General features: G+C 38.0%; 2 protein-coding genes across 3 annotated transcripts; one reads left to right on the top strand and one right to left on the bottom strand.

The window, feature by feature from the left end:
* The first annotated feature begins 3,482 nt into the window (after positions 1-3,482).
* Positions 3,483-11,848, top strand: LOC116258193 (pectinesterase-like). The gene is made up of 3 exons (XM_031635345.2): positions 3,483-4,512; positions 9,675-10,166; positions 11,251-11,848. Exons 1-3 carry the CDS (start codon positions 3,531-3,533, stop codon positions 11,445-11,447), a joined length of 1,671 nt encoding a protein of 556 aa, XP_031491205.1. The 5' UTR covers positions 3,483-3,530; the 3' UTR covers positions 11,448-11,848.
* A 3,728-nt stretch (positions 11,849-15,576) lies between these two features.
* Positions 15,577-24,290, bottom strand: LOC116257686 (U-box domain-containing protein 35-like). 2 transcript variants are annotated; one of them, XM_031634641.2, is made up of 11 exons: positions 24,014-24,290; positions 23,364-23,485; positions 22,110-22,228; positions 21,073-21,287; positions 20,757-20,799; positions 19,409-19,991; positions 18,079-18,183; positions 17,526-17,954; positions 16,667-17,413; positions 16,453-16,516; positions 15,717-15,819 (listed from the first exon to the last, which is right to left on the bottom strand). In XM_031634641.2, the coding sequence occupies exons 1-10, from the start codon at positions 24,234-24,236 to the stop codon at positions 16,487-16,489; spliced, it is 2,616 nt and encodes an 871-aa protein (XP_031490501.1). In that variant the 5' UTR covers positions 24,237-24,290; the 3' UTR covers positions 15,717-15,819; positions 16,453-16,486. The 2 variants fall into 2 exon arrangements, with proteins under 2 accessions (XP_031490500.1, XP_031490501.1); XM_031634640.2 differs by lacking the exon at positions 16,453-16,516 and having other exon boundaries at positions 15,577-15,819.
* Positions 24,291-26,649: the final 2,359 nt, after the last annotated feature.

Raw genomic sequence — 26,649 nt, 5'->3', positions numbered from 1 at the left:
ACATGTCCCATGTTCTTCCTTGTATTTGGAATATATGCCACAAACACAAACGATGATGCACTTCTGGCCATATGAGGGACACTGCAACTGCTATTACACTATCACCATTTGTTAATACAATTTTAGGGTGCTTCCCATTCATGGCCTTAGTGAAAACCTTGAAGAACCATTCAAATGTTTTAGTAGCCTGATCAAAGCAGAATGTACCCCCGAAATGAAACTTTTAGAGTAAGGGTTCATCCCCACAAACTGAGCAAAGGGCTACCCATGGGTGTTGACCTTCACGATTGTGTCAAAAATATGCACATTACTGAAGCATCCATAATCTAACCTAGACCTTGAATATGCCCAGAAGACATTTGTAGCATAACCATCCCCGTCCATCTGAATGGCGTTGTAGAAACCTGTGTCTTTGCTTAATCTTTCCTAAATGGATTCCACTAATGTCATAATTTCTCCTCCTTTCATTGATTTTGTCCTCTTTCTCAAGTGGTTTCTATGATCCATGCATGTGAATGAATCATTTTCACGACCACCTTCTACATTAATAAACAGGTCATATGCCTTTCTTTACAGTATACCTGCACCATCAGCTAGCTTGCTTATTTTAGCATGCGATAATGGCAGTTTGCAATGTGACCTCAACATGCAACTCATACAAGAAGGTGCCAATGGATGGTTGTGTTCAATCGTCACTGCACGAATACAATATTTTCCATTCAAATGCCTTCCCAGCTCCAAATTGGCAGCACAACCGCACCTTGTATCAATCAAGTGCTTGGTTAAACATGTTACTGATCTCTTCCATCCATGTTTTGAACAAATATATGACCTTCACATAACCACGCCCTATGTGTTTCTCTCCATCCTACCTTTCCTTACACTGAACCATGGCAAAAAGCATAAGAATAGAAACTGCATGTTGCATCCTCCATATCGAACTCCATTCTGATAGCAAGAGCACGTTCTTCGAGATCCTCTGTCTCGAACTATATTTCTATAGTAGGAAGATCCAATCCTACAACAGGACAACGTACTTTGGTTTCTTCTATCTCGAACTTCATTCCTCGAGAAGGAGCATATTCTTCAGGATACTTCATTTCCATGCAGAGGGACTCAATCTCTTGTTCGTCACAATCCGATAATGTAGATATTTCATACCCTGTGCCATCTGTAATGCATAAAATCGAGAGAAAGTAAATAATATTTTAACGTTATCTTATGAATTATTTGTTTCACACATAAATACCTTCCATCAAATAATGTTCAACATTATCTCACCATAAAGTCCATCGATCGGACCTTATCTCACGCCATTTAGTGGTAGACTCGATGTTATTTCTTTCTCTTGTTACCATTGTTGGCCTTCGTAGTAGACTCGTTGTTATCTCATTACTTCGTAACCATTCTTTTCGTTACGTGATTGTATTATCTCGTCTTTGTTTACTTATCACCTACTTTGTACAGGTGTCTTCTCCCATTCCGTCGATCAATAACAAGAGGGATGGTTACGAAATAATGAGATAAATTGAGATGCATAAACTTATCCTTTAAAGTTGTTATCTCACACATTCTTTATGCCATAATTTCGTAATCTCAAGCTACCTATCTTAAATCCGTTACATCGTAACATTATCTACCATTCGAATTCGGATGCACTCATTTTTTCATCTGTAACATTATCTACCACATGAATTGGGAGCACTCATTAACATTTTCTTCCTTTTAAGCTCTCTGCCATCACCTTCGCCTTCAGTTCCTATGGAGGTGCTCATTCATTTGATTTCTTTGAATGCCCAACCTTAAAAAAAAACTTTGCAGAAGCCATTGCTTTTGTCATTTAATGTCCACAAACAGAAAACCACGGTGACATTGTTGTAAACTCATCGTCCTTTTCTTCTGTTGCCATTTCTGCTTGAAGGCCAACCTTTCTTCACCGGCAACCTCTGCTCCCCTTCCTTCTTTTTGTGGGAACCTCTCTCTCTTATTTTTCTTCTTCTATCTGTCTTATTTCCTTTTGCATGAAATAATGCATGCAACATTAGGTATGTATATGCTGCTTTCGTGCAATGCAAAGGCAATCAAGTAAATATGTACATGTATCTTTTCTGGCGCAAAGGTTATCACTGGAACTTCACATATACGTAATATGGACTATCCTGTAAGGACATTCAATTAGATATGAACATGTACCTTTTCATTTACTAAGGTCAATATTGGAACTTTACATATACATAGTAGGGTCCACCCCTGGCGTATGCATGCTGCGTATGCCGGAGTTGGGCCCTGGCGTATGCGTGCTGCGTATGCCAGAGTTGGGCACGTAACTCGGTCTCAAGTCTTGGTAGTTGCCGAGGGAGGCTCAGTGGAGCCAACTTGTTGGCCGGTCGGGAACTGCACGGCCAAAGGTCAAATTCACATTTTACTTTTCTGCAAGAAAAAGAGCTGTAAGAGAATGCGGGGCCCACAGCTTAGATTCCTCACCGAAAATATGATCTTCCATAGGAGAGTGAGTTGTGTGTGCTGCTTGGTGCACACAACACACATACACCAAAAGAGAAGGGGGAAACTTCTAAAATTATTGAAAAAAATGTCCTTTTGAGTCTTTTTTTTTTATTTTTTTAATCTCTATAAAGATTTTCTTTTTTTATTAAACAAGAACATTTTCATTATTAATTATACTGGTGCACGACATTTTCATGCACAGTACAACGTACATAATGAGCTTCACTCCTGCAGGCCCAAACAAAGAGCTGGCAGAATACTCGCCGACTCCTGCAGTACTTTCAAATATCGCCAGACTTTGTATTCTTGATTCATGATTTATGTAACTAGTTTCAATTCAAGATCTAATTCTATGGGTTTTCGGGGATGTCTTTACAATATTTTAACATTAATCTCCCCTTTTTTCTTGTAACTTTTAAACTTTATTTTCCTGTATTTCTTTCAAAAACTCTTATTCAAATCAAAGAGAAACAATAAAGTTAATATTTTAATCCTGATTGATACATCTTTTAATGCGATTGTCCATTGATTTATTTAAGTTATTAATGGGATATTCTTCTTTTTACCACTGGATGCACTACAAAAAACCAAGGTTTTGCTGGCCGGCAGGAGAAAATCTTTAAGTTTACTTATCCGTGATAGAGAGACGCGTTAAAAACTTGACATTTACCGACTGATAAGCATACCGTGAATGTTAAAATTAGGATATAACTACAACCCCCATATTGAACTAGAACATGAGGCTCTCGTTCGATTGTTTTGTTACTAAAGAAAAGGAATCACTTTGGACCTACGACAAATTTCCCTAGGTAACAGAAAACCATTTAAAAAGGCGAGCTAAAAAGACAAATAAGATTAGATATTTTAACCCTACCATTCACATTATTCATATCTAGAAATACGACAAGTGCAGAAAAAGAAAGAAAAGTTGTTTATTTCCACCAAGCAGGAAAAATATCTTCCTATATAAGCCCCTCAAGGGAAGCTCCATCTTCGCCCAACTCCCAAAAATCTCCACACTGACAATGGCTTCTCAAACCAGTCCCATTCTGTATATTCTGCTATCTTATTTCCTTTTCTCCGCTACAATCCCACCTTCTTCTTCTTCTTCCTCTGCTTCTTCTTCTTTCTTCATCCCCACAAACTACCACAGTTCAATCTGTCACTCCACCCCTTCCCCTGCCCACTGCACCGAAGCATCAAAGTTGACCATCCCCCCAGGACTGACCACCCCTGTAACGAAGACCATCCCCACCTTACCCATCGACCCCGTCGTCCTGGTCCTGGTGAGGCAGATTCTACAGCAGGCCTACACGGCGGCCGTCAAGCTCAACGCCACCATTGCGACCTTAGAATCCTCCGGCATCGTGGAGACCCAGAAGGGCACTATCCTCGACTGCAAGGAACTGCACCTGATCACCCTCGACCTGCTGCAGTCCTGCATCACTCTGACGTCGTCCCAGAAGTCCGACCAGCGGGTCGTCCGGATCTACCTGAGCGCAGCCCTCGCCAACAAGGAGACGTGCCTGGAGGGGATGCTCACCGCTTCCGGCCCATTCAAGCTCGTCTTCATAGCCGATCTCGAGTCGCTCTACTTGATCGTCAGAAAGGCGCTCTTCGTCCTAAGCACAGGAAAGGCGGTGACGGAGAACTGGAGGCGGAGGCTAATGGGGATCTCCGGTGGGTTCCCGGAGTGGCTGAGCCGGAAGGACAGGAGGCTGCTACAGAGCAGCGGGACGGGTGGGTATGATGCCAGTTCCATTATCACGGTTGCCAAGGACGGGAGCGGAAATTTCACCACCGTCTCCGACGCAATAGCGGCGGTTCCGAGCAAGAGCAACAGCAGGGTGGTGGTGTACGTCAAGGAGGGCATCTACGACGAGATCGTGGAGATTCCAAGCAGCAAGCAGTTCGTGGCGTTGCTAGGCGACGGGATGTGGCGGACGGTGATAACGGGCAACCGTAGCGTCGGAGATGGCTGGACAACGTACAGCTCGGCCACCTTAGGTGAGTCATCGCCCTCGCCGCTAATTCCATATGACGTTCTCTTTCTCTTCGGGTTAATGAGTCGGTGGCGGAGTTACCTGTGGGCTGGGGTGGGCATTTGCCCACACAAGCTCACAAAATGTTTTCCTTCTTAATGCCATCGATAGTTTACTCATATATATTAGTAGCCCTAGAAATCTAAAATTATGTGGGTTAGTCTCCCTTAAGGGCCGTTTTGGTAATCATAACAAGCTGTTATGAATTTGCTTAAAAAAGAATTAGGGCATGTTCACCAAATGCTGCTGTCATGTAACATTTGATGAGTCTATTTTAATTTTTTAGGATAAATTTATGAAACAGTAACAACTTATTTATATTGTCCAACGCTCCCTTAACCCACCACTGCCGTGCTTTGAGAGGGCTTAGTATAGCTGGGTTAGGCCGAAGTATCTTCATTTTAAAGGCAAACCTACAACTTTTTTGACGGAGGGGCGCTTAGTCACAAACCATATGTCTGGTGTGGGCCGCACATGGGTGTCCTAAGTCCAACATCATCCACTAGAGTAGGCCATGGCTTGCACCAGGCCACATGCAGTACTGTTTCATTTCTATTCTCATCTAGACTTCGATTCTTAAGCGTATGTGAGGCGGGCTGGGCTAAAGAATCTAGCTAATAATGCACTGATGCCGCACCCAAGAAAGGGGTTGGGCTCAGTCATAGTATGATCGTTCTGTGTTCACATGTTTCATCTCCCGTACTCTTCAATGACTCTGCTCCAGCACCTTTCTGGAGTGCTTCACAACACATGCTCAAAAATATAAGAAAATAAAAAGTTAATTATGACCATGTACAAGTGTTATGATTGAATCTAAATCCTAATAAAGAAATAGGCAGTTATATACGAACATATAGAAGTCTAGAGACTGAATCTAAATCCCAATTCGCCTCTTTCAAAAGTACTTTCTTTTTCTGTTTTCTGCTTTTCTTTTTATGTTTTTTTCTTTCGAAAATTAACACTTTAAAATTGTTTGGTTGTCCTTCTTGAACCACTAAATAGTGCACTTATAGGTAAATAAACATGAATGGTGTTTGTATGTGGAGATGGCGGTGCATAGGAAATCAATCAAGTCAACTCAGCTAACTTAGCCAACGCTATCATGACCTTTGAATAAGCTCGTTTGGCCTTAAGGGACGTTGTCGGGCTGGTGGGCACGTGAAAGGACGGCATTTAGTTCATTTTTCATAAATGCTATTTTTATAAAACGGAAGCAGTGAATGCATCACACTCTAGTTCTAGTTGATGATTATATTAGTTCTCCATCTAAATCTCAAAGCAACCCTTGGTTCCCTAATGTGTAAGGGGAGAAACTCTCGGCTCCTTTCAGTACATACCCAAACGAAATAAGCTTGATTGAAAATTTTAAAAAATGTGTTAAACCTGTAATATAAATAATTTAGATAATTTGCTAGTTTGAATGTTGACTTGGCAGACTGAAAGAAGCAACGAGTTAATTCCATTTACTGCCAACTCAATTAGCTAGTCAAATCATGTTAAACTATTGTTCCTTTTTTTTTTCTTTTAAGATTACGATAATGTGAACACACAAAACCCACTTAATTTCCATTAAATGACAAAACCTTCGCTAGTGCCTTCTAAGGGCTCCAGCATTAGTACGTAGTCAATTATGAACCAAGTGGCGAGTTCCTTCAATTAAATTAATGGGCCAAAATGGAGACATGTTTAGAAACATGTTTTTTACATGTATACAACGAAGGACTTTCAAAATTAATGTTGGGCCAAAAGTCTACAACTTGTATAAAGTAAAAGTAATCTTAAATATGTTCCCAAGTCTTATATATGAAAAATATCAACCACATATTTTGTTTGTGAAAATTAGTTGTGAATATAGAAGACTCCAATTTCATATACGACAATGTGATTAAGGGAAAAATGTCTTTTCCTTAAAAAAAAAAGCAAAAATCCAAAACAAGAGTAAAATAAGTTATTTCCTTTTCGGAAGCAACCAAAGCGGATCAAGAATAACATATTAATGTTCCATTCATGGAGCTGAGGTCCAAAAAATGGAAGGTAGTCGCGACTTTCATTTTTGGAGTTTTCTTTATTGCCGATCGAGTTCATATTGTTGAATGCGTGGGATTATGGTGAAATCTGTCAATTAAACCACGCGAGTCGGTGAAGAGGAGAATAAGAAACTACGAAGCTTAAACCATGCCTCTAGTCATTTGATTATGGATTAATTTACCATAAAAGAGTAAGTATATATGAAATTATGTGGGCCTCGTGTATTAATTTTACTGCTTTGTCTCACTTTATTGCTCTCTTACCTTTGGAATGGTGAGCTTAATTATCGTTAGACGTAGTAACTTATTTGTGATCTTAATTTGTTCAAAATTTTTACAAAGTAGCCCTTCTCTTATTTGTTCTCCTTTCGAAGATTATCCATTTTTCCAAATGCATCGTGCTTTATAAGGGAGGATTTGAGTCATTTGACGAGTATTCCATCAGTCTCTCCGTTACTATTACCAAAACCTAAATTAATGGCTAATCCATGTTGGTTACGGATAACATTTCCCCTAATCTTTAATTCCATATGTAACTAAAGTGTACGTCACATATTTACTTATAACTAGCTTTTATTTTTAACAAATAATTCTTACTGACAAATTGAAAATCAGCGGGCACCCGGATGTTACCAGATGATTAAATATTTGAAAACTGTTGCTAAAAACATTATACCGTAAGTTGTTTTTAAATGACAAACGTTTACCATGCTTTTAGTGACGGGTTGTAAATATTCCGCCATTTGGCAATATTCAGGGGCTTGCTGATTTTAATTTTCCAATTTTTTGAACCTGTAATTTTAAAAAGTAACACTTATCACTATATGTATATATATCGTTCTATGGTAGGCGAGAAATGTGAAGGCCCCGAATATCCGGACAATATGGCAGCCGCCCCTATCTCTATAATTCAAGCTACACTTGGACTCATGTGCCATACTTTGGCGACTTGCCGGTGCCGACGTGCTACCAAGAAAAATCCAACACGCTGGTCTTTGGCGTCACATGAGGCAGGAATGAACAAGTTCTACTCGATGAGATTTTTGTCTTTAAAATTCTTAATTTCTGTCAATTCTTCCAAAAGTTTTCAAAATCAGCCTCCTTTTTTTAAAATTTTGAAAACGCCAAATTCAAAATCATCCTGCATTTTGGTCATTTTTTGACAAGAATGGGCATTCTAGACATTTTAGAAACACAGCTTTTTTGCTTTAATTGCCGTTGTAGGAGGAGGTTCATATCCTATGCTGGCCATCGGGCCGGCCCAGCCCCATAACGAGTTAGTATGGGGTTGGCTCTACATCCAAAAATTGAGCCCCGCTTCGCTTGAAAAATCTGAGCCCGAGTTTGACCTAATTAAATTTAAAAATATATTTTTAAATATAAAATATTATATAAATATAATGGGGGCCGGGTACTGGATACCCGGCAACGGCTTGGCTCGGTGCCCAACCTTACCTATGCATCCACTAAAATCCAGCGTATAATCCTTTGAACGGAGGAGAACAAATCAATGTTAATTGCCTAGCTTTAGGTAAATGCTTGGTTGCTCATGTATGGGTAAAAGTATTAATTTCTAGTAATTCCTAAGCCACACGAAGATATTGGAGGAGGCAGAAACAAAGTAAATATTTGAAAAACTTAATGTAAAAATAAAGGAAAAATGATGTGGCTCCGCCGTTGCATGGTGAGTGGTATGTCCACATTTGTGTATTTTGCATATTGATGCATCTTTGTACTCTTAGAATCTAAAATTATATCCGTATAAAACGATGAAACCTATGTTAATGATCGTTTTTTTTCTCCTTAAGATCAAACCGCAACAATTAGTTTGTGCTTTCTATCACGAGACCTTTCTTTACTTGTCCCTCCCATAATTTGCTATCTTTTGTCCTTTCCTTTTATCCTTTTGCCTAATTTTGCTTGACACTTTTGTAATCTTGTGGCAACTTGTTATCTAGTTTTGACGTCCATGTCGCCTGCTTAGTCATCTTTTCTTTCAAACTTTTTTACTTTTTTTTTTTCATTTATTTTCCAGCAATTGATACCCGTGACGAAATGTAACCTTGTAACGCATGAACAAATTTCCACAAAAATAAACTGGCTTTTAGGTGAAGGTACTGTGAAGGTAGTAGAGTAGTGGAGGAGGTAGGTATTTTTTGTTGTAGAGGTTGAACTATAGTTTCAAAATTTTAATAGGAGTTAAAATAAAAAATTTGAAATTTTAATAGGAGTTAAAATAAAAAATTTGAAATTTTTTTATATAGGTTAAATTAAAATTTTTAATTTAAGTGTTTAAAATTCTAATGGTTGGGGGGTAGGATAAAAGGCTGGTAAACGGACGGCTGGTTGGATTTCTATAAGCATCAACGTTCTGTACATATAAGCCAAAAGATCATAGGCCGTGAAGGTTGTTTAAATTTTTTTGGCAAAAAAAAGGGGACGAGAGCCCTACCTCTCCCAGCAGTTTGCATCGGATCGTAGGCAGTGACGGTGAAAAAATTGCTAACATTGGAGTTTTATGTCACCAGGCAAGCAGCAAAATCTTTTGAACTAGGTCCTTGTCCCCCAGCGGCGGAGATACACGAGAGCTTGTGTGGGCTACTGCTTATGCCAGCCAATCAAAAAGAAATCAAAAATTTCTCTAAGAGTACTTGAAATTACATTAAAATGATTAAAAATTTATATGGGATGCCCACGTCAGACCTGGGCTGATGAATTGAGTGTCTTTCATAAAAAAAAAAAATTCTTGTCGCACATAATCTACAACACCCTTTTTAGAGGACGCTCATCAGCAATTAAATCGAATCTCTCGGGCATCTACTTATTTATATATGGTGAAGTTCAATTATTTTTTCATAGGTATGCCAAGGTGCATTACCTTTAGTTCTCAATATCTGCCTTTTTGACCCACTTTTACTAAAACCATGGCCCACTCTTAAAATACTGTCATGTACATGAACCCATGCACAATGCATAAATGTGCTTAGGCGCATATAACGAACTTTCATCTTTGAATTGATTGGGTCCTCTTTTCGACGAATATATATATAACAAAATTTCATGAGAGGCAAGATTGACGGCAACTGTGTAACATGTGCAGCTGTGTCGGGCACCGGATTCCTAGCTCGAGACCTGACGATAATAAACACCGCCGGCGCGGTTAAGCACCAGGCCGTCGCTCTTCGCGTGAACGCGGATCTATCGGCCATCTTCAGGTGCAGTATGGTGGGCTTTCAGGACACTCTTTACGTGCACTCGCTCAGGCAGTTTTACCGGGAAAGTGTGATCGCCGGCACGGTAGATTTCATCTTCGGCGATGCAGCTGTCGTGTTCCAGGTGTCGCAGCTCGTCTCCAGGAAGCCGATGGATGGACAGTTCAACACCATCACTGCACAGGGTAGAAGCGACCCGAACGAGAACACGGGCATTTCCATAGACAACTGCACCATCTTGCCCGACACAGAGCTGGCCGCCAGCCTCTCGAGTTTCAAGACCTACTTCGGTCGGCCATGGCGGAACTATTCGCGCACCGTTGTCATGACTTCGTATGTCGAGAGACATGTCGATCCTTCAGGCTGGACACCATGGTCAGGTATATAGCTTTTCTCCACACAGTTGACAGTTCTGCAATTGCTATATGGCTTCCTTCGTAATTGCGTAACTTTTTGTGCGATGCGATAAAAAAAGAAAAAACTTGAAAAAGTTTCAGAAAAAACGGTTGTGGGGCCCTTTTGACAGTATTCAATTTTGAATTTAAAAACAAAATTCCACTTTAAACTGAAATTGAAATAAAAATTCTAGTTCTTTTTCCTTTTGTATTTGACAGTTTAAAATTTGGTTCTAAAATTGAAAATAATGTGTTTGCTAAAGGTATTAAAATTCTATAATCACGAACTAAAACCATCATGTAATGTGCCCCAAAGAAAGATTAAAAAATTTTAAAATTCTAGAATCATAATTTCTCTCCATAAAGTAAATCACAATTCCAAAATTTTGATGCAAAGATAACTTCTAATTCTGGAATCAAAATTGCTTTTGATAATGCAATTCTAATTTCACAAAAAATGAGATTTTTAATTCTAAGACCATTCTGACCTCATCAAACTCCCCACCCCCCTTAAGAATTTAGATTTGATGAAAAAGAAAATTAATGTTTAGATATTGTTAGTCAATAAAAAATATGGAAATTTTGGAATTAATATAAAAAGACATTCCTAGTTAAGTTTTTCATTCCGCTAACACTTAAGTTTTTTCTAAAATACAAATTTAATCTTGTGATATTTGGGTTGTACATTGTTAACATACATAGAAAATGGGAATTTTGGCAATAATAAGAAAACCCACCTAATTTTCCACACCGTTAAAGATGTACGTAAGTTTTCCTAAGGTTAACAAAACAACTGATAACATTATTTATGAAACAATAGTTATTGTTGAGAGAGAAAAAGAATTTAGGGTATTATTGAGAAAAAAGAAAAAGAATTAGCTGTCGATTGGTGGAGATACCAAATGTGCAACCGATTTTCTCTATGGCCTTGGTTTCTATGTTCCAACAGCTTATGTGTCAATTGGAAGTGTTTGGCGTCATTTTTTCCTGTCACTAATGTAAATATATATAATTCCCCGGAAATTATTTTCTCAGATTAAATGATCTGAAAGATTTGCCGTTTGTGCAGGGGACGACGGGTTGAGCACTCTTTACTATGGCGAGTATTCGAACATCGGTCCGGGTGCAAACACGGACGGCCGAGTCACGTGGGCCGGCTTCCACACGATGACGTACGAAGACGCGACCAACTTCACGGTCCCAAATCTAATTCTCGGCGACCAATGGTTGGACTCCACCGCTGTTCCTTACGACACCGGCGTCTAATACTTAATAAGCAAAAAAAGATCCCCCGGATGGATACGTTGCTTCAGTACATGTTCTCTTTATATATACATATTATAGATTATATATATGTATCATCGGTTAATGGGTTCTGAGTCGGATCAAATTAAAGTTGGCAATTTATAATAAACTCACGCGAAGGACCATGGCTGGCTGCCGGCCGGAGAAGAGCCTTAATCAAATAATGGATGCAAGAACATTAAGGCTTAGGATATGAAGTCTCTAGGTGTGGCTTTCTTGTGATATTTTCCCTTCAGAAGTTGTTTTGTTACTGTAAGCTGAAAGTAAATTCGACAAATGTAACCTAATTTCAGTGAAGATGGGAGTGGATTTATTTTTACTCTTCAGTATGCAAATAAAGCTTGCCCACATTGTTCTTGTTACTTTTCCTTTGACTGCGAGCAAAGATGCGACCAATTGATCAACAAGATGACAATAAGCGATAGTGCATGTGCAGAGATTTGAAGGAGCAGTGCACAAATTCAAAACTATTCAAATCAATACCGAAACCAAAATCTATTCCCAGAATATCCAAATCCATTATTTAATCAAAATTCAAATCTAATCCTAAAACCACTACCGAAATCCGTACCCATACTCCAACCTACATCCAAAGCCAAACCAAATATATGTGAACTTAAATTCATATCCAGAACCAATTTACCAAATAAACTAAAACCAAAATCCTTCCCATCTCGATACAATTACAAGGCCCCCATTCACAAATATAGGCTCTTAAATAGAGGCATTACCAAGCAGATCCCCATCAATACAAGGCCGCCTAGAATCTCTACCAGCAGAGCATACACAACAAAAAAGGATGAATTACAGACGGCCGGTGCGAGTTGGGTCAGGTATAGGCGAAGGTGGACTGGGTGAGTTTAGGTCAACAATAAGGTCAGATTCAGGCTCGAAAATATGTCATGATAGATACTTGATCATCAGGTGATGGTGATGCAGGCTTGATTTGGGGGTCTATGAACGTGGGTGAGGTCTTAACAGAGTTAGTCACAGGTACAGGCATAGGCGAATCAGACGTGACGAGTTTGAGGACTCAAGAGGTGGTTTGAATTGGTTCTAGGATTTTGTGGTCTCTTGAGTAGACCCGTCTTGGCCATGGTGTATCAGCGAGGGTTTGAGTCAGGAAAGGACTTGTAGGGAGGAGGTCAGTGTCGGATTGAGGGCTTGAGGCAGCCCTCCGATACACATGCTTGGGTGTCATCATTGGATTGAGGGCCAGGGCTTGGGTGTTAGTGTTGGGCTTTGTAGCTGAGCATTTTGTCTGACGCCTTTGCAATTATGCAAAAGACCAGGTGTAGACAATATGGGTTTAGCTAACCAACCTGTTTTTCATCGTTTTTTTATGATGAGTTGTTGTGAAGATAATGCCAGTCTAGGGTTTTGTCCCATTAATTTTTCTTTTCTTTTGCTTGCACAAATTGTTTATGTATTTTCATTCATTGTTTTTTGTTTTTCACTTTACATAAGAGTTAATTGCTTCTGGTTAACAAACTTCATCACGATGAGTTTGAAGTTTTTTTTGGCTCTTCATAACATCTACGTTTTGGTTTTTCTCGACATCTTCGTGAAAATGTATATGATCATGAATGAATTTAGTTGCATCGTCAAGCTGATCTTCTCATTTTCCCATATTTCTATTTTGGTTGGTTCATAGATTACAACAACTAGAGGGGTTTTCCTATCATATTTAGAATTTTCATATTGTTAGTTCACATTTTCTCATCTGATTGTTGACAAACATTTTTATTGAAATTCTAATGTATGTAAATGCAACAATATTTAGTTTTTCTCTTTGGTTTCAGTTAGATACATAGTAATTTTTTTATGGTTAAACTGTCATATTATGCTTCATTAGTACGATTTAGCAGCTACTTACTTTTAGAAACAGCCAACTTATATGCCTGTCAATTTGATATCGAAGTGTTTATATTAAATGTGGCATTAACAAATGCTGCCATAGATTCAAGCAGGTTTGCCTCAAAAGAAACAGTTATTAGTTTTTAAAATGTCATATAAAAAATCCAATTTTTTGTTACAACTTCTATCGCCATTCCTATTGTGAGGTAATGACATTTTTGTAATTTTTTGGAGTTTGGATTTATCATTTGCCATATTATTTTTTTGTGCCTTCAACTAAGAGGTAAGGTGTTCAAATTTTTAATCACAAACAAAATTCCTTCTTGATTAATTCAGATCATGGTTTGCAAATTATTTTGAGGAGTAAAATTGATCGATTTTCCATCTACATCTTCAATGATGGAAGATCAACTTTGTTAATGTAGACAAGTGCTTAAAATGTTGCTCTATAGGGATTACGGAGATGCTATTGAACCCATTTGTGGTGGATGAATGATATTGCTTCAATGTCTTATGAAGACCCTTGTTTCCACTTCTTCAACTACTTATTCATTTATTTTTGTTTTTTTTTATCTTTAAAAGATTGCAATTTCAAAGTATTCTAGTTTTTAGTAATACTATGTTGTATTTATCACCCTAAGCATCTTTCATACTAGTGATGCATTCATGGACCATGTTATTGGATTTTCTTCTTTTCTCCATGAAAAGGTTGTGTGTGGCATTTTTCAAGCCCAGTAAGTTGTGTTTAATTTTTTAGTACTTCAGTTCTTTTAACAATTTTTTAGCTCAAACGTCTTTTTGTCATGCATATGTTCGTCAAACCAGTGCCATTAATTTTTCTCAAAGTCTTTTTGTTTATATGAATAATTGTGCACTGTTTATTCTTGTGCATAAGTTGACACTATGACTTCTCAAAGTCTTTTTTTATACGAATGATTGTGCACTGTTTATTCTTGTGCACAAGTTGACACTATAACCGCATCACCATATGGTGTGGACACGTAAAAGTTTTTTTTAATAAATAAAAAAAGGAAAAAATTAATAAAAAATCAGTAAAAAACAAGAATAATATGTTCTTAATAAAAAAACACATAGATTTATAAGTCATAAGGTCCATAAAACAAGTTTTAGACGTTATGTATTACATCACAAGATGATAATGAAATTGTGAAAATGTTCAATGTCAATAGGTATAAAATGAAAGCACTCTTGACTCTTATTCATAATCTTCATCATATTCATTCTCATCTTCATCTCCATCTTCTTCTTCATTTTCATTTTCACGATTTAAAAAAACCTCTTTTCTCCCAACAAGAATCAGCCACCCACGCACAAATACATAGTTTAATCGATGATTTCATTTTGAAAATCAATGATTTAACGATGAAAATCGATAATTTCCCTTCATGGCAGCACAATCTCTAGGTTAAAAATGAAAAAGGGCCGGGTTTTTATAAAAAAACTCGAAAAGGGGGGTTCCAGCCCCCATTTTTTGAAATCGGCTCGTATCATACGATACGGGGCGTGTATCGTATCGTATTTTGTAAAAGATACATATCGTATCGTATGTATCGGCCCTGTATCGTACGCATCGTACAACATTGGTTCTAATATAACGTTTGTATTTCATGATCTGCAATCACCTACGTAAATGGTTAATGTATTTTAGATTTGTTCATAATTGTATGCGACCAGGAATAATTTTTGTTGCAGTTGTGAGGAACACTATCAAGCTATGAAGGTTTCGTTATGCTGGATATGTTGAGCCATAGAGGGTTAAACCTGCCGAATGTCATTCTTTGCCAAGTATTGGGATTGGTAAGTGACACTGCTCCCTCCTCCTTGCTACTTCCTTTCTTTCTAGTGGTGGCTTCCAGAAGTCATCTATCTCTTAGTATATATATCTTGTACAAGTAGTATCTATATTAAGCTCTTTTATATAAGCACATTTCCTTATCCATTTTGATCTAATTGTCTACTATAATGTTCTTAAATTGGTCAAAAGTGGCAGTTCTCCAAGCAAGGGAGGATAACACAGGGATGGACTCTTATCCAAAGCATATATATCCTTGAGTACACACTAGAATGTATGGAAACATGAATTATTAGTGCTAGCAGCTATTCCCAATTCCTAGAAACTCTTCAACAATATGACAAATGAAAATTCAAAATTTTTAATGAGAAAATGCTATTGTGCTTGTCCTGTATACTACAAATTTAGTGTGTCATTTCATTATCACATGAACAAAGGCAATGCAAATTATCTGTTGAATAACATCTATGCATATGCAAGCCGAAGAGTTCATCGGTCTAGGATAGTACAAGCAAGTTAGTACAACAAGGATAATTTTGTAATTACAAACTTTGGGTTTGAACTTGGAATATTTGGGTCTGTCTTGAAGAAGCAATGCCATTGCTACCACTAATATTCTGCTTGGCTGATTGCGTGCGGCAGATTTTCCATTGTGATAACTTCCTGCAATGGTTTTCAAACTGTGAGGCATTCCTATGTGCCATACAAGAACTTGAAAAAAAAATTGATTTCACTCATCAAAAGGCAATTATATGTATAATATGGTAAATATTGAGACTGATTTTGCAGAATCGGTAAATGTTGGAGCTGAAGAAAAAATTATTGCACAACAAGATAAATAGAGCATGAGAACCACCTTTATCTGTCGAATATAAACAAACATGAGTTTTAGAGTCTGCTGATTTGTTAACATCAACCAGCTTTATGTTCGTCCTTTCTACTAATTCACTATGCTTTATATGAACATCACGAGGTAAAATGTAAAAAGTTTCTTCTCCAGAATGTTTGATTTCCAAATGTTGGAAAGCCAATTGAGAAGTATAAAACTTGGTTAAAGTACTTTCTCTTTCAAGTATTAATTTCCACACAAGACTTCAAGTGGAAAAATCTTGAATAAGATCTTGAGTGGTAACAAAACCAGCTAAGTGTTTGAAAGCTTGTTGTTGAGGATGCCCACTTATATATATGTGGAGATCCTACTTAGTTGAATAGAGGGAGTAGTGTCATGGACATGCTCTGTAACATATAAAAGAAAATGACAAGAGGTCGACATCCATTTATAAGAAGGCGAAGTACCTTCACAATGTGGAAGACACCATTTTTTAAGTAACTAGGTATCACCATCATCCAATGTTGAAAGCTGCTTCATACAATTCACATTATTAAGTAGTTGATATAATTTAGGGAATTATACATGTAGATATATGCATGTGCGTATGTGTGTGAGAGAGAGAGAGAGAGAGAGAGAGGAGGGTGTATATAGATAATTAATTGGCAAATGCTAAAGTACCTGGAAACTAGGTGAACGTGACTGGCGGAATTGGCTTCCTGGCTCCATTAGCTGTGAGCATCTATTTCCCAGGTCCCTCAGCTGATTCAACTCCGGCAGTACCACCGTCCCCAAATCTGGCCTGTCCTTCCTCCTCAGCTCGGCACACTTCAGTGCCATCTTTGCAAAGGACATGGTTTCCTCCATGGGCCAGTCTGGAACAGCAGGGTCCAACATTTCTGCAAACATGCCTTTCTCTATTGCCCACTCAACGTTATGAGCAAGCCCCATTGGTGGCCTTGCTGTTATGAGTTGCAGCAATATGATACCAAGTGCATAAACATCAGACTTGATCCCCACCATGCCTGTCTTCTGGTACTCAGGATCTATGTAACAGAATGTGCCTGCTGCTGCGGTCATCCGGTATTGAGTTACATCATCAGCAACAGAGGGTGGAACTAGCCGTGCTAGCCCAACATCACTAATCTTGCCGACGAAATTGTGGTCGAGAAGTATGTTGGCCGGCTTCAGGTCTCTATGGACAAGAGGTTCAGGCTTTGTCTGGTGCAAGAAGAGGAGGCCAGTAGCGATTTCTGCAGCGATTTTGAACCGCTGCTGCCAGGTTAGAGGTGGGTTGTCGTTTTTCTTGAAAAGGCAGTCTTCAAGGCTGCCATTGGCCATGTACTCATAGACCAGGCAACCATATTCTGGGCAGGCACCAAGGAGGAGGACCATGTTTGGATGTCTGATGCGGCTTAAGATCTCAATCTGCCGATATTTATCAATTTGAATGTCAGAGAGAGAGAGAGAGAGAGAGAGAGAGAGAGAGAGAACAAAGTATGAAGGCATATATGTTTGCTGTACAAATTTTGAAACTGACCTCCTTCTGAAACTGTTGTTTCCCTTGTGATGCATCTGGTCTCAAAGCCTTGATAGCCACCCAAGTGTGGTCTAGCATCGCCCTAAAGACGGGCCCATAACCTCCTTCTCCAATTTTAAGGGACACGGAGAAATTCTCAGTAGCCTTCTCTAGCTCTTCTATTCTGTACCTTCTGTAAGCAAGATCAAGAATGTTTTGATCCCATGACTTCTTCCGCTGATCAGCTCCCTTCTTCATCACCTTTCTTTCTGTATCTTGCCTCTTGCCATCGTCTGCATCTACTGCCTTTTTTGCAACCCCTGCATCTTCAAGCGTCACTCGGCATCTTTGCTTCTCCTTCTTCACGATTTCAATAGCTGCCTCTTCAACCATTTTTGCATCATCAATCATGCTTTCTTCCTTCCCCTTACATGAGCGTAGATCTTTTGCCTGTTACACAAAGCTTACCTAATATGTCAGCTCTGTAAAAGCTACACCATGCAAGAATTACAGTGGAACATAGGGTTAAAAGCAGGATTTAATTGATTGATCTCAAGTTTTTCACAGGCATAACCTTTTGTCTTGCAGATATAGCTTCTTTGCAAACACTGTTGTACATGTCCATTCTCTGCTGTATTTCCAGTCTCAGCCTTTGCATCTCGGTCTCAACATCATCTTGCTGAAAGGAGTTTTTGATATTCCACAAGAACGTGTTATACTTCACGCAGTATCGGTAATATGGAAACGAAATTGGCATTTCTCTAGACTATATGCAATTCTTAACAAGAAAACAAAAGAGAGATTCTGCAACAACTTTTATAAAAAGCATTGGTTTGATACAATTGATGTTGTGAAGAACACTTTACCAAACAGAGAGTTACAGGCTTTGTATACCAGGCCAAATGGAGGGGTGATGTGGCTGTTCGTGCCTGAACACCAACTTTGTGTTGGACCCGCATGCAAACTTGGTTATGTGCACATCCATGATTTTTTTTTGTGCACAGGGGTATGCAATGACAAAAATACTAAATACAAAAAAGAAACTTTTGAAAGGGGTAAAAAATGATTGTGAAAACAGAAGAAGCCTAAAATACCCACTACTTTATAAGAATTTCAAAAATACTCCATCTCCCTTTTGGTGTATACTTGTTGCGTGCACACCACTGTGCACGCAACTCAATCTGGACTGCATGAGCTCATTGCTCTCATTTTTTTTTCCCTTTTGATGGGGTTTCCATCTTCTTCTCATGAAAGGTGTTTTAGTAATTTCATACCCTCAACACCTGCACTAATGTTTCGAACAAACTATTTGCTTGTGGCTAAACGGGTCCGCTAGCTTTAATGCATATAGGTGTGCATCCTCTAATTTGCCACAAGGTTAAAGTAATTAGACATGTTTTTCACACTGAATTGTAAAGTGACCAAAGTGCCCTTGGTTTGATGAAAGAAAATACATCCTAGAAAGGTAAAAGATGAAAATTGGAAAAGTTGGTATTTCTAACATGTCTATTTCTTTTTCAGAAATAGATTAAATATCCCAAAATACCATTAGCGTATATGTATTGCACGCACTAGGATGGTGCATGCATCAATGTCTAATTTCCAAATGTCTAGAAATTAATAGTAGCAGAGTAAAGCAAAGGGGCCAGCAGGGGCCATGCGTCCTCGCCCTCTTCTGAGCTACATTAAAAAAAAAAAAAAAATCAAATTTTACATGTAATATATTCAAAAAAATTAATCTAGCCTTTATGAAAGTTTTGAAAACTACAATAAGCCTTCGATGAAAACAAATAAATGCCAGCATTGTAACGTTTGTACGTGCATGTGCAACCATGTGTGTGCATGATAAAGCATCCAACGAAGGGTTGCACAGCAATTCTAAGATCTGCGGCAAGTTCTATTACCATTGACTCTTTGGACCAACTCTCCGTTGAGCTCTCATTCGAGACCATTGAACTTCTGGTGAATTCGGTACTTCCATCCGAAACCAATGAGTTCTTAGACCAATTATCACCAGGAGCCTCACTCGACACCAATAAGCTGTTCTTGGAGAAACCATATGCATCGCTTTCTTGTGAGCGTAACGAGTTGTTTCGCCAATCATATCCACCACTGCCTGGTGAAGAAGCAGCGGAGTTCCCAAGAGCACCGCCTCCATAATCATTTGATGAATTATTTCTCCAGTAATTAGGCCCTTCAATATCTCTCCCAATATCAAAGCTTCTGAGGGATGACGACTGAGTACTGCAGGAATCCTCCCTCAAGCAGCTGGGTTGAGGATTGAGCCTATTAGCATGCAAGGGATGATAATGGACATTAGTTGGCTGCCTTTCAAGATATGCATTTCCACGGCTCCGCGGTGATATACCAGTCCCGAAATTAATGTTGCTCCCCTGCAACTGGTCATAATTCAAAATCGGTTTATGTGAACCAGATACCCTTTCAAGCCTGGGATTGCATCTTGCAATATTATCTGGGGCTGCATGACTGAAAGAAGAAAAAGGAAGGTTGGCATTGATTAATAAAGTATATACATCATCGTCAAACTATACACACACACGAGTGATTGATAAAAACTAGACCAATATGATAGGGACAAAAACCAGATCCCCTTTAATTATAATATTTAAAATGTTTTTTTTATCAATATGAACTTAAGGATTTGTTGATGCAAAATATATATGAAGTTTATCATTTTTCAGGTTTGAACAGTCCCTTGATAATAAGGAAAAATGAATAGCTCTAGTAGCATCAACATTTTGATAATAGAAAAATCTACATTTTTCAGAAGAACAACATAATTCAAAGCATGTTTTATATCAAAAAATAGTTTTTATAAATATATTAGGATGTTTATTTGATTAAAAATAATTTTTTAACAAAAAGTTAAAGGGCCAGATTTTATCCCCTGTCTGGTTTTTGCCAATTTCTCTCTCTTTATATATATATATATATATATATATATATATATATATATAGACACACACACACACACAAATCTATATATAATTACAGTAGCACTTTGCAGAAGTGACTTATAATTAACTTTGCATGCATTACCCAGATTTATTCATGATATACAAATCTTATTTCTTGCGAGATTTATCATCGAATCTTCTTCATGTTTCAGATTTTGAGCTGATATTTTTCATGAGATATTATGTTCTATCCATACAGATAACCCTGTTATACAATACTTCGTTCACCTGACACTGCTCATGGCAAGACAGAAAAAGAAGCTATGCGACTTACTCAGCTTGTAGTTTGTGGCGTCTGACAAGCTCAAGATCCAGACCTGCATTTCAAATAAACCCAGATCAGTAGGGCTTCAATTGGCATTGAATAGATGCATCCTGCAATGAGTACTCTCACCACAATATAATTTTCTTATGGGCTGTTTAGCAGCAGGAATAGTAGCATACTTTTCCATGCATTTGCCTTTAAAGATTTGGGCAGATTTGGGGAGAACTTTACCCCACTGTTTCATGAACCCGTTCTAAACTTTGGGAAAGATACATGGAACAACAGTATGTTATTATTCTCATTGCCAAACGACTTGATTAATTACCATCAGCAGGAATGTGAAATGGCTGACTCTTAGGAGAAGGTAGGACGTAGTTTTCTGCTTCTAGGTTGATGCTGAGTGCCCGATTAACTGGATGTCTAATTGGATGAGGAGCGGGCCGAACCGTTGAGACCTTCCCTTTTGCAATAACATAAATGGTGCAGAAGTCTGGTGCTGCCCTTGAAACTGCTGTTGGCACATCAGTTTGCCTAAATGGCCTGCATGCATAACATGAAACTCCTACTTCAGAGAGTTTAAATTTGATTATATGGTAAGTTATACAACATGAATATGGTCGTTAAAGGAAATATTGTTGGAAGTTCTCCACATCAAACACGTGACAGTTTGTCTTAGGAATGGAAAAAAGTTCCAATAGGAGTCCCTGAAGATTTAAATTTATAGGTCTTTTTCAGCCGACCAAAAACCTAAAGTCAGTTTAATTAATTTGTTCAAGATGTAGATGAAGCTTTGATCCAGGACAACCCTTTAGCGGCAATGAAAGTACGTGTTGGGACAAACTGAGAAGTTCATTTGTAAGAACTAATATTGCCCACGAAGGTCGGAGCTAGAAATTTTTGGTTGCAGGGGTTGAACTATAGTTTCAAAACTTTAACATAAGCACAAATATAATTTTTTCAAATTTTTTGGTTGGAGAGGGAGGGTGTTGGGGGTGTGGTGGTGGCACATATGGCCCCTGCCTGCCCCTCATTACCTCCACCCCTGGTGCCCATCAGCATGCCATAGAACTGCAAGGGCAACCAAAAAAAAAAAAAAAAAAAAAGGTTACAAAATCACTAAGGGGGTGTCTTGGTTACCTATAGATCTGACGTAGATCTGGTGTGGTAAAAGATTTATGGTAAAATTCATGGTTCATCAAACAAAGGATCTTAAGATCTTTATTTTACTTCTTTGCATTGAGACAATGTCACATTTAAATTTGGAAGAGGGAGATCTGACTTAAGTTCACGGTTTCCAAATCCCAAGTTACTTAAACCTAGGGTAACAAATGCCACCTGAAAGCATCTCATGGCCAAGTATACCTGAACAGCGATCTTGATGAAACTCCAAGAACAAGTTTATCAATATAACCATGGAAGGCATAGTCTACGATGGCTTTTGAGATATCCGTGTCTTCAAGAATCACTTCCTTGCACAGCAACTGCAATACCAACAAAGGCATGACTGAAAAAGAGAGCCAACGGAATCGCAAAAAGGATGAATGAATGACAATTACCGATCTAGCTGATGATAAACTTGAACCAAATTAGACTCTTAAACATTCATTATTTCATTAATTTTCGTAACAAAATATTGCCAAAGATCCCATAATAACTTCCATTTAATGAAGTAAAATCCTTTAATGCGAATGTCAATTGTTCAAAGAGGAAATCTATAAAGAAGACCGCAGTTTACATTGCATAAGAATCTCAGTACGTAACAATATTCTGAAACTTCTTAATTAATGCAGTTCATCTGAGTATTCCTTTAGTGAACACTCGATGGCCATAACGATCTGCAAGTATAGCTTTCACACTTCACGAGAATACTTATTTAGAAGGTGTTCCTTACTTCATTCATCGTGTTTGACTATTTTTCCCCTTTCCCCAAATTCAACTACGCTTATGGATCAGAATGTCCAGTTCATGTGATAAACGGAAATTATGAAAGCCTAACTGCAAATCAGATCTAAGGAGTTGTAAAATGAAGGAACTTATCCTTCTCACTAATAACAGTAAAATTAAGCAAGAAATTAATTTTCACGATTTTTATTTGTTCTTACATTTTCGGACGACGCACGCCCATATGAACTACTATCAGTTATAGTCTTCCAAAAGTATTTAGGTCCCCATCTTTTTCAGGCTAAAAGCATGGGTAAATGCTTTGGGAGCTAGAGACAATTGGACCAAGGAATCAGGCGCTTTTCTGCCTCAAAGCATTTCATTGGAGCGTGTGTTTAATAACCATAGCCACAAATATCATTTTTGGGTTTTTAACGAGGAGATTTTTATCGGGTATTTTCTGACAAAATTGTGTCTCAAGATAATATCGGCAAATATTCGAAAAACGAAAAGGATCTTAAAATTTAGAAATGAAAAACTGGTAAGAAGATGGTAAGGAAACTAGATAAAAATAATGGGTTAATGATGATAGAAATAATAACAAATAATTCAATTTAAGGTTAAAGGTAAATCCATGATGTCATGGATACGCGTGGGATTGCTACAACACAACCATGCATGGCCATATGTATGTTACAAAGATCACTTGTTTGATTTGGTGGAGTAAATACATACCCCTCTTCTGCTACAAAAGAATCTGAAAGGGAGAAGCATCTGCTCGAGCTGGGCATCAGCCTTGCTGTAAAAAGCAGAGGCAATTTCCTCGTCCACGTCTGTGATAGGCACATCGTGACCACCTGCAAAACACCAAATAGGAAACAGAAGTTGTAAATGAAAACAAGTGTGACGGCAAGGTTTGTTTCGGTATAATACAGTCGGTTAGTTATTTTTTTTAAGAAAAATCTCAGTAAATTTTAAAAAACATTAAAGAATCCTAAAAGTAAAATGCAACAATAAAAATATGGTAATAAAATGCGAAAAATATAAAAAACGTTTTAATCACATTATTTTGGGTTTTTTTTTTTTTCAAAAACAGGTCTTTTGCAATTTTTTTTCGGCCGATTTATTTTTTATCGTGTAGAATGAACGAGTTCTTTAAAAGAAAACATAGTTTATGTCACCATGTTTCAAAACAACAATCTCCAGAAACGCAATGAATTCATATTAATTTCAATGCCGAGCAAAAAAGACAAGACCCCAACAGCCTGTCCTCACATTTCAATGCTTGATCATGCATGGTTACAGCCTTACAGGAAGAAAGCTTAGAGAGTGAGAGAGAGAGAGAGAGCGAGCGAGAGAGAGAGAGAGAAGCCTTGCTATCTTACTTGGCGTAGCAATGGTGGTGATCTTCTTACGGACATGGAGGAGGAGGAAGAGCTGTCCCTTAGCCACGAGGTGGTCTGCTGCCCATTTGAGTGCTTGCTGGCTGTTTTTGTCGTTGTCAACAGCCACTGCTACCAGCTGCTGCGGCTGCTGCGTCGGCGAGGGACAATCTCTTCCGGCGACTCCTCCTCCCTGTACATTCACACCATAATTTCCTCGCCACATCTCTGCGTGCCCAGCTCTGTTAATTCCTCTCCGCTGTTGGTTCTCGACGGGGATGGGCTAATGAAGGGCTATGATCTTGTGGGGGGAGGGATTGTTATAGGAGCGCCCATGATTCATCGCTCCAGAGAGATTTTAGGTGCTCCATGGATTTCTTATCTGGTTGTTACTCCCCCTCCCTCTCTTTGTAGCCTGTACAGACTCGGCCTGGATAGTAACGAATTTATCCAGCTGTTTCTCCCAGCCTAGCTAGATATGTGTTGGTTAATATTCCTTAGTTGTAAGCGTGTTGTTTTTTGCTGTATGATCAGTTGGATTTCATTTAACCTATTTGTAAGGAAAATTTATGAATTACAACCTTACTGATAGGCGAATAACGAATGACTTCTTAAATTTTTATCTTTTTTTAATGAAGTTTTCAAAAAGATCAGCCGTCTCTTAATAGAAATGTTAAAACAATAAACTAAAGTGCAAAAGTGTTCTTTAACGAAAAGCATACACACGGATAAGCCCTCCTCAATTTTTCAGAAAAAAGAACAAACGTAAAATAAAGAACATTTAATCGCACATGAAGGTTGCCAGTTGCTAATATCGATCCAGATTTAATCCATGTGCACTCAACAAATATGCACCAAAGGGGGTGGGAGCACTTTTGAATTTATTTTGTGAATTTAGTGGACGTTTTAGAGTTTTTCATTTTTTCACAATCTTCTTTTACCCTTTTAAAAAGATTTTTTTTTTATTTTATTTTAATAAGAGTATTTTGGTCATTGCATAAGCTTGTAGACAATTTTTCAGCTGTGCATGTAACTAGCTTGATATTGATTCTCACCAGTTGCCAGCGGTGCTCCCCAAGCAGCGACAACGATGCCAGGATGGACCTTTGGTAGTAGTGGATAGTAATCACTCTTCTACTGGACAACAAGGGTTTCAACCCTAGCAAGGGGCATCAATACTCGTTGGTCAAGCGTAGTGTTTTGCACGGTAAGGAGTTGTTTGACAGCAGAAATATTTTGTGAGTATCTTCAAAACACTAGAACTATTGTTCCGTAAACATGTCTTGAACTTTGAGATAGATTCACAAAACTACTGTCAAACGACCCCTAGAGATAGATCCTTATTATTAGACCAATGGACTACCTTCGACCCATGCAGCCAAGTAAAGGCCAATTTCAGCAAGATTTTTTTTAAATTTTTGTCTACATATAAAAAAAATAGGGGGTAATTTTGTACTTTCCATTGTTTTAGTATTTTACTAAGAAATGGATGTTTGAGAATTGTATTAAAAAGTTAAATGCGTCTATTGAAGTTGAAAAGTTAAGGGGTGATTCGTTAATGATACATTAATTAGGCAAGAAACTTTTTATATCTTTAATCAAACCAGCAAGCCAAAATTTTTGCTGCATCTACTTGAAAGGGATTTAACGAACTTGAGTTGCTACTAGATCGTTGCCCACTTTAATGCCCGAATTAGTTGACCCCGCTTATTACAGGTTTCAGGGCAGGCTGATCCCACATCGTGATTGGCTGTGAATAGATACCATCTCCACAACTTTCTTCATTATATTGACCTTTTAGTGGGAAACAAATATAGCAAATTGCATGCTTTATTTTATACTTTCTAAACAGTACTGTTTTAGAAAATTGTGATATATATATATATATATATATATATATATATATATATATATATATATATATATATATATATATATTAGTGAAGGATAACTCATTCAGCCATTTATCATCTGAATAGAAAAACCTACCATATAACTAGGGTCGTCCATATAAAAAGAAAAAAAGGAGAAAAAGATATAAACAAATACTAGATGATGAAAGTACTTATCATCATTTTCTATATGTTTTTTATTAACAATCTATTATGTTGGATCAAATAGCCCTGGCTGGAGGACTATATCAATATTATATATATATATATAAGAGAGAGAGAGAGAGAGACAGCCCTTATATAGCAGACTTGATGGGCTGGAAACATGTATCTCTGGCACACCTGTATAATATGTTCTTATGAATCTGTGTTTTGCACTGGAAGTTCAGACCCTAGCCTGGATCTATGCATAGGGCCCATGAGTTATAAAAGAGAATTTGTTAGAACATGATTTGTTTATGATATTGTTCTTGTGTTTCTGAGTTCTTAATTCTTTGGATGAGCTACCATGTAAATCCTTAAGGACCAAAAGGCTATTGTAGAAAAGAAGTACCGGCTGAGGCATGAGGCCGTTTAGGAAAAGAACAGCATACAAACAGTGAGGTCTGAATGAAATGACAAATGATATTGTGCATAGTTTTTTATAGAAAAGGAATCCAAAAAAGTTTTCAAATCCAATGAAACAATACCATAATATGTTCTAGTCTATTCTGTTTTATAATAGATGTGTTACTTGTTTGTGGAATC

The sequence above is a fragment of the Nymphaea colorata genome, chromosome 7, assembly GCF_008831285.2.
Source record: "Nymphaea colorata isolate Beijing-Zhang1983 chromosome 7, ASM883128v2, whole genome shotgun sequence".
In the NCBI taxonomy this organism is placed as follows: Eukaryota; Viridiplantae; Streptophyta; class Magnoliopsida; order Nymphaeales; family Nymphaeaceae; genus Nymphaea; species Nymphaea colorata.
The sequence above is the reverse complement of the archived record's forward strand: the minus strand, read 5'-3'. Positions and strand labels throughout refer to the sequence as shown.

Coding starts and splice junctions, on each gene's coding strand:
- LOC116258193 (XM_031635345.2), top strand. CDS start 3,531: ATGGCTTCTCAAACCAGTCCCATTCTGTATATTCTGCTATCTTATTTC. Junction 4,513..9,674: donor GTACAGCTCGGCCACCTTAG/GTGAGTCATCGC, acceptor TAACATGTGCAG/CTGTGTCGGGCACCGGATTC. Junction 10,167..11,250: donor AGGCTGGACACCATGGTCAG/GTATATAGCTTT, acceptor CCGTTTGTGCAG/GGGACGACGGGTTGAGCACT.
- LOC116257686 (XM_031634640.2), bottom strand. CDS start 24,236: ATGTGGCGAGGAAATTATGGTGTGAATGTACAGGGAGGAGGAGTCGCC. Junction 17,955..18,078: donor CTATATCTGCAAGACAAAAG/GTTATGCCTGTG, acceptor TTTGTGTAACAG/GCAAAAGATCTACGCTCATG. Junction 15,820..16,666: donor CACGTTCACCTAGTTTCCAG/GTACTTTAGCAT, acceptor AAACCATTGCAG/GAAGTTATCACAATGGAAAA.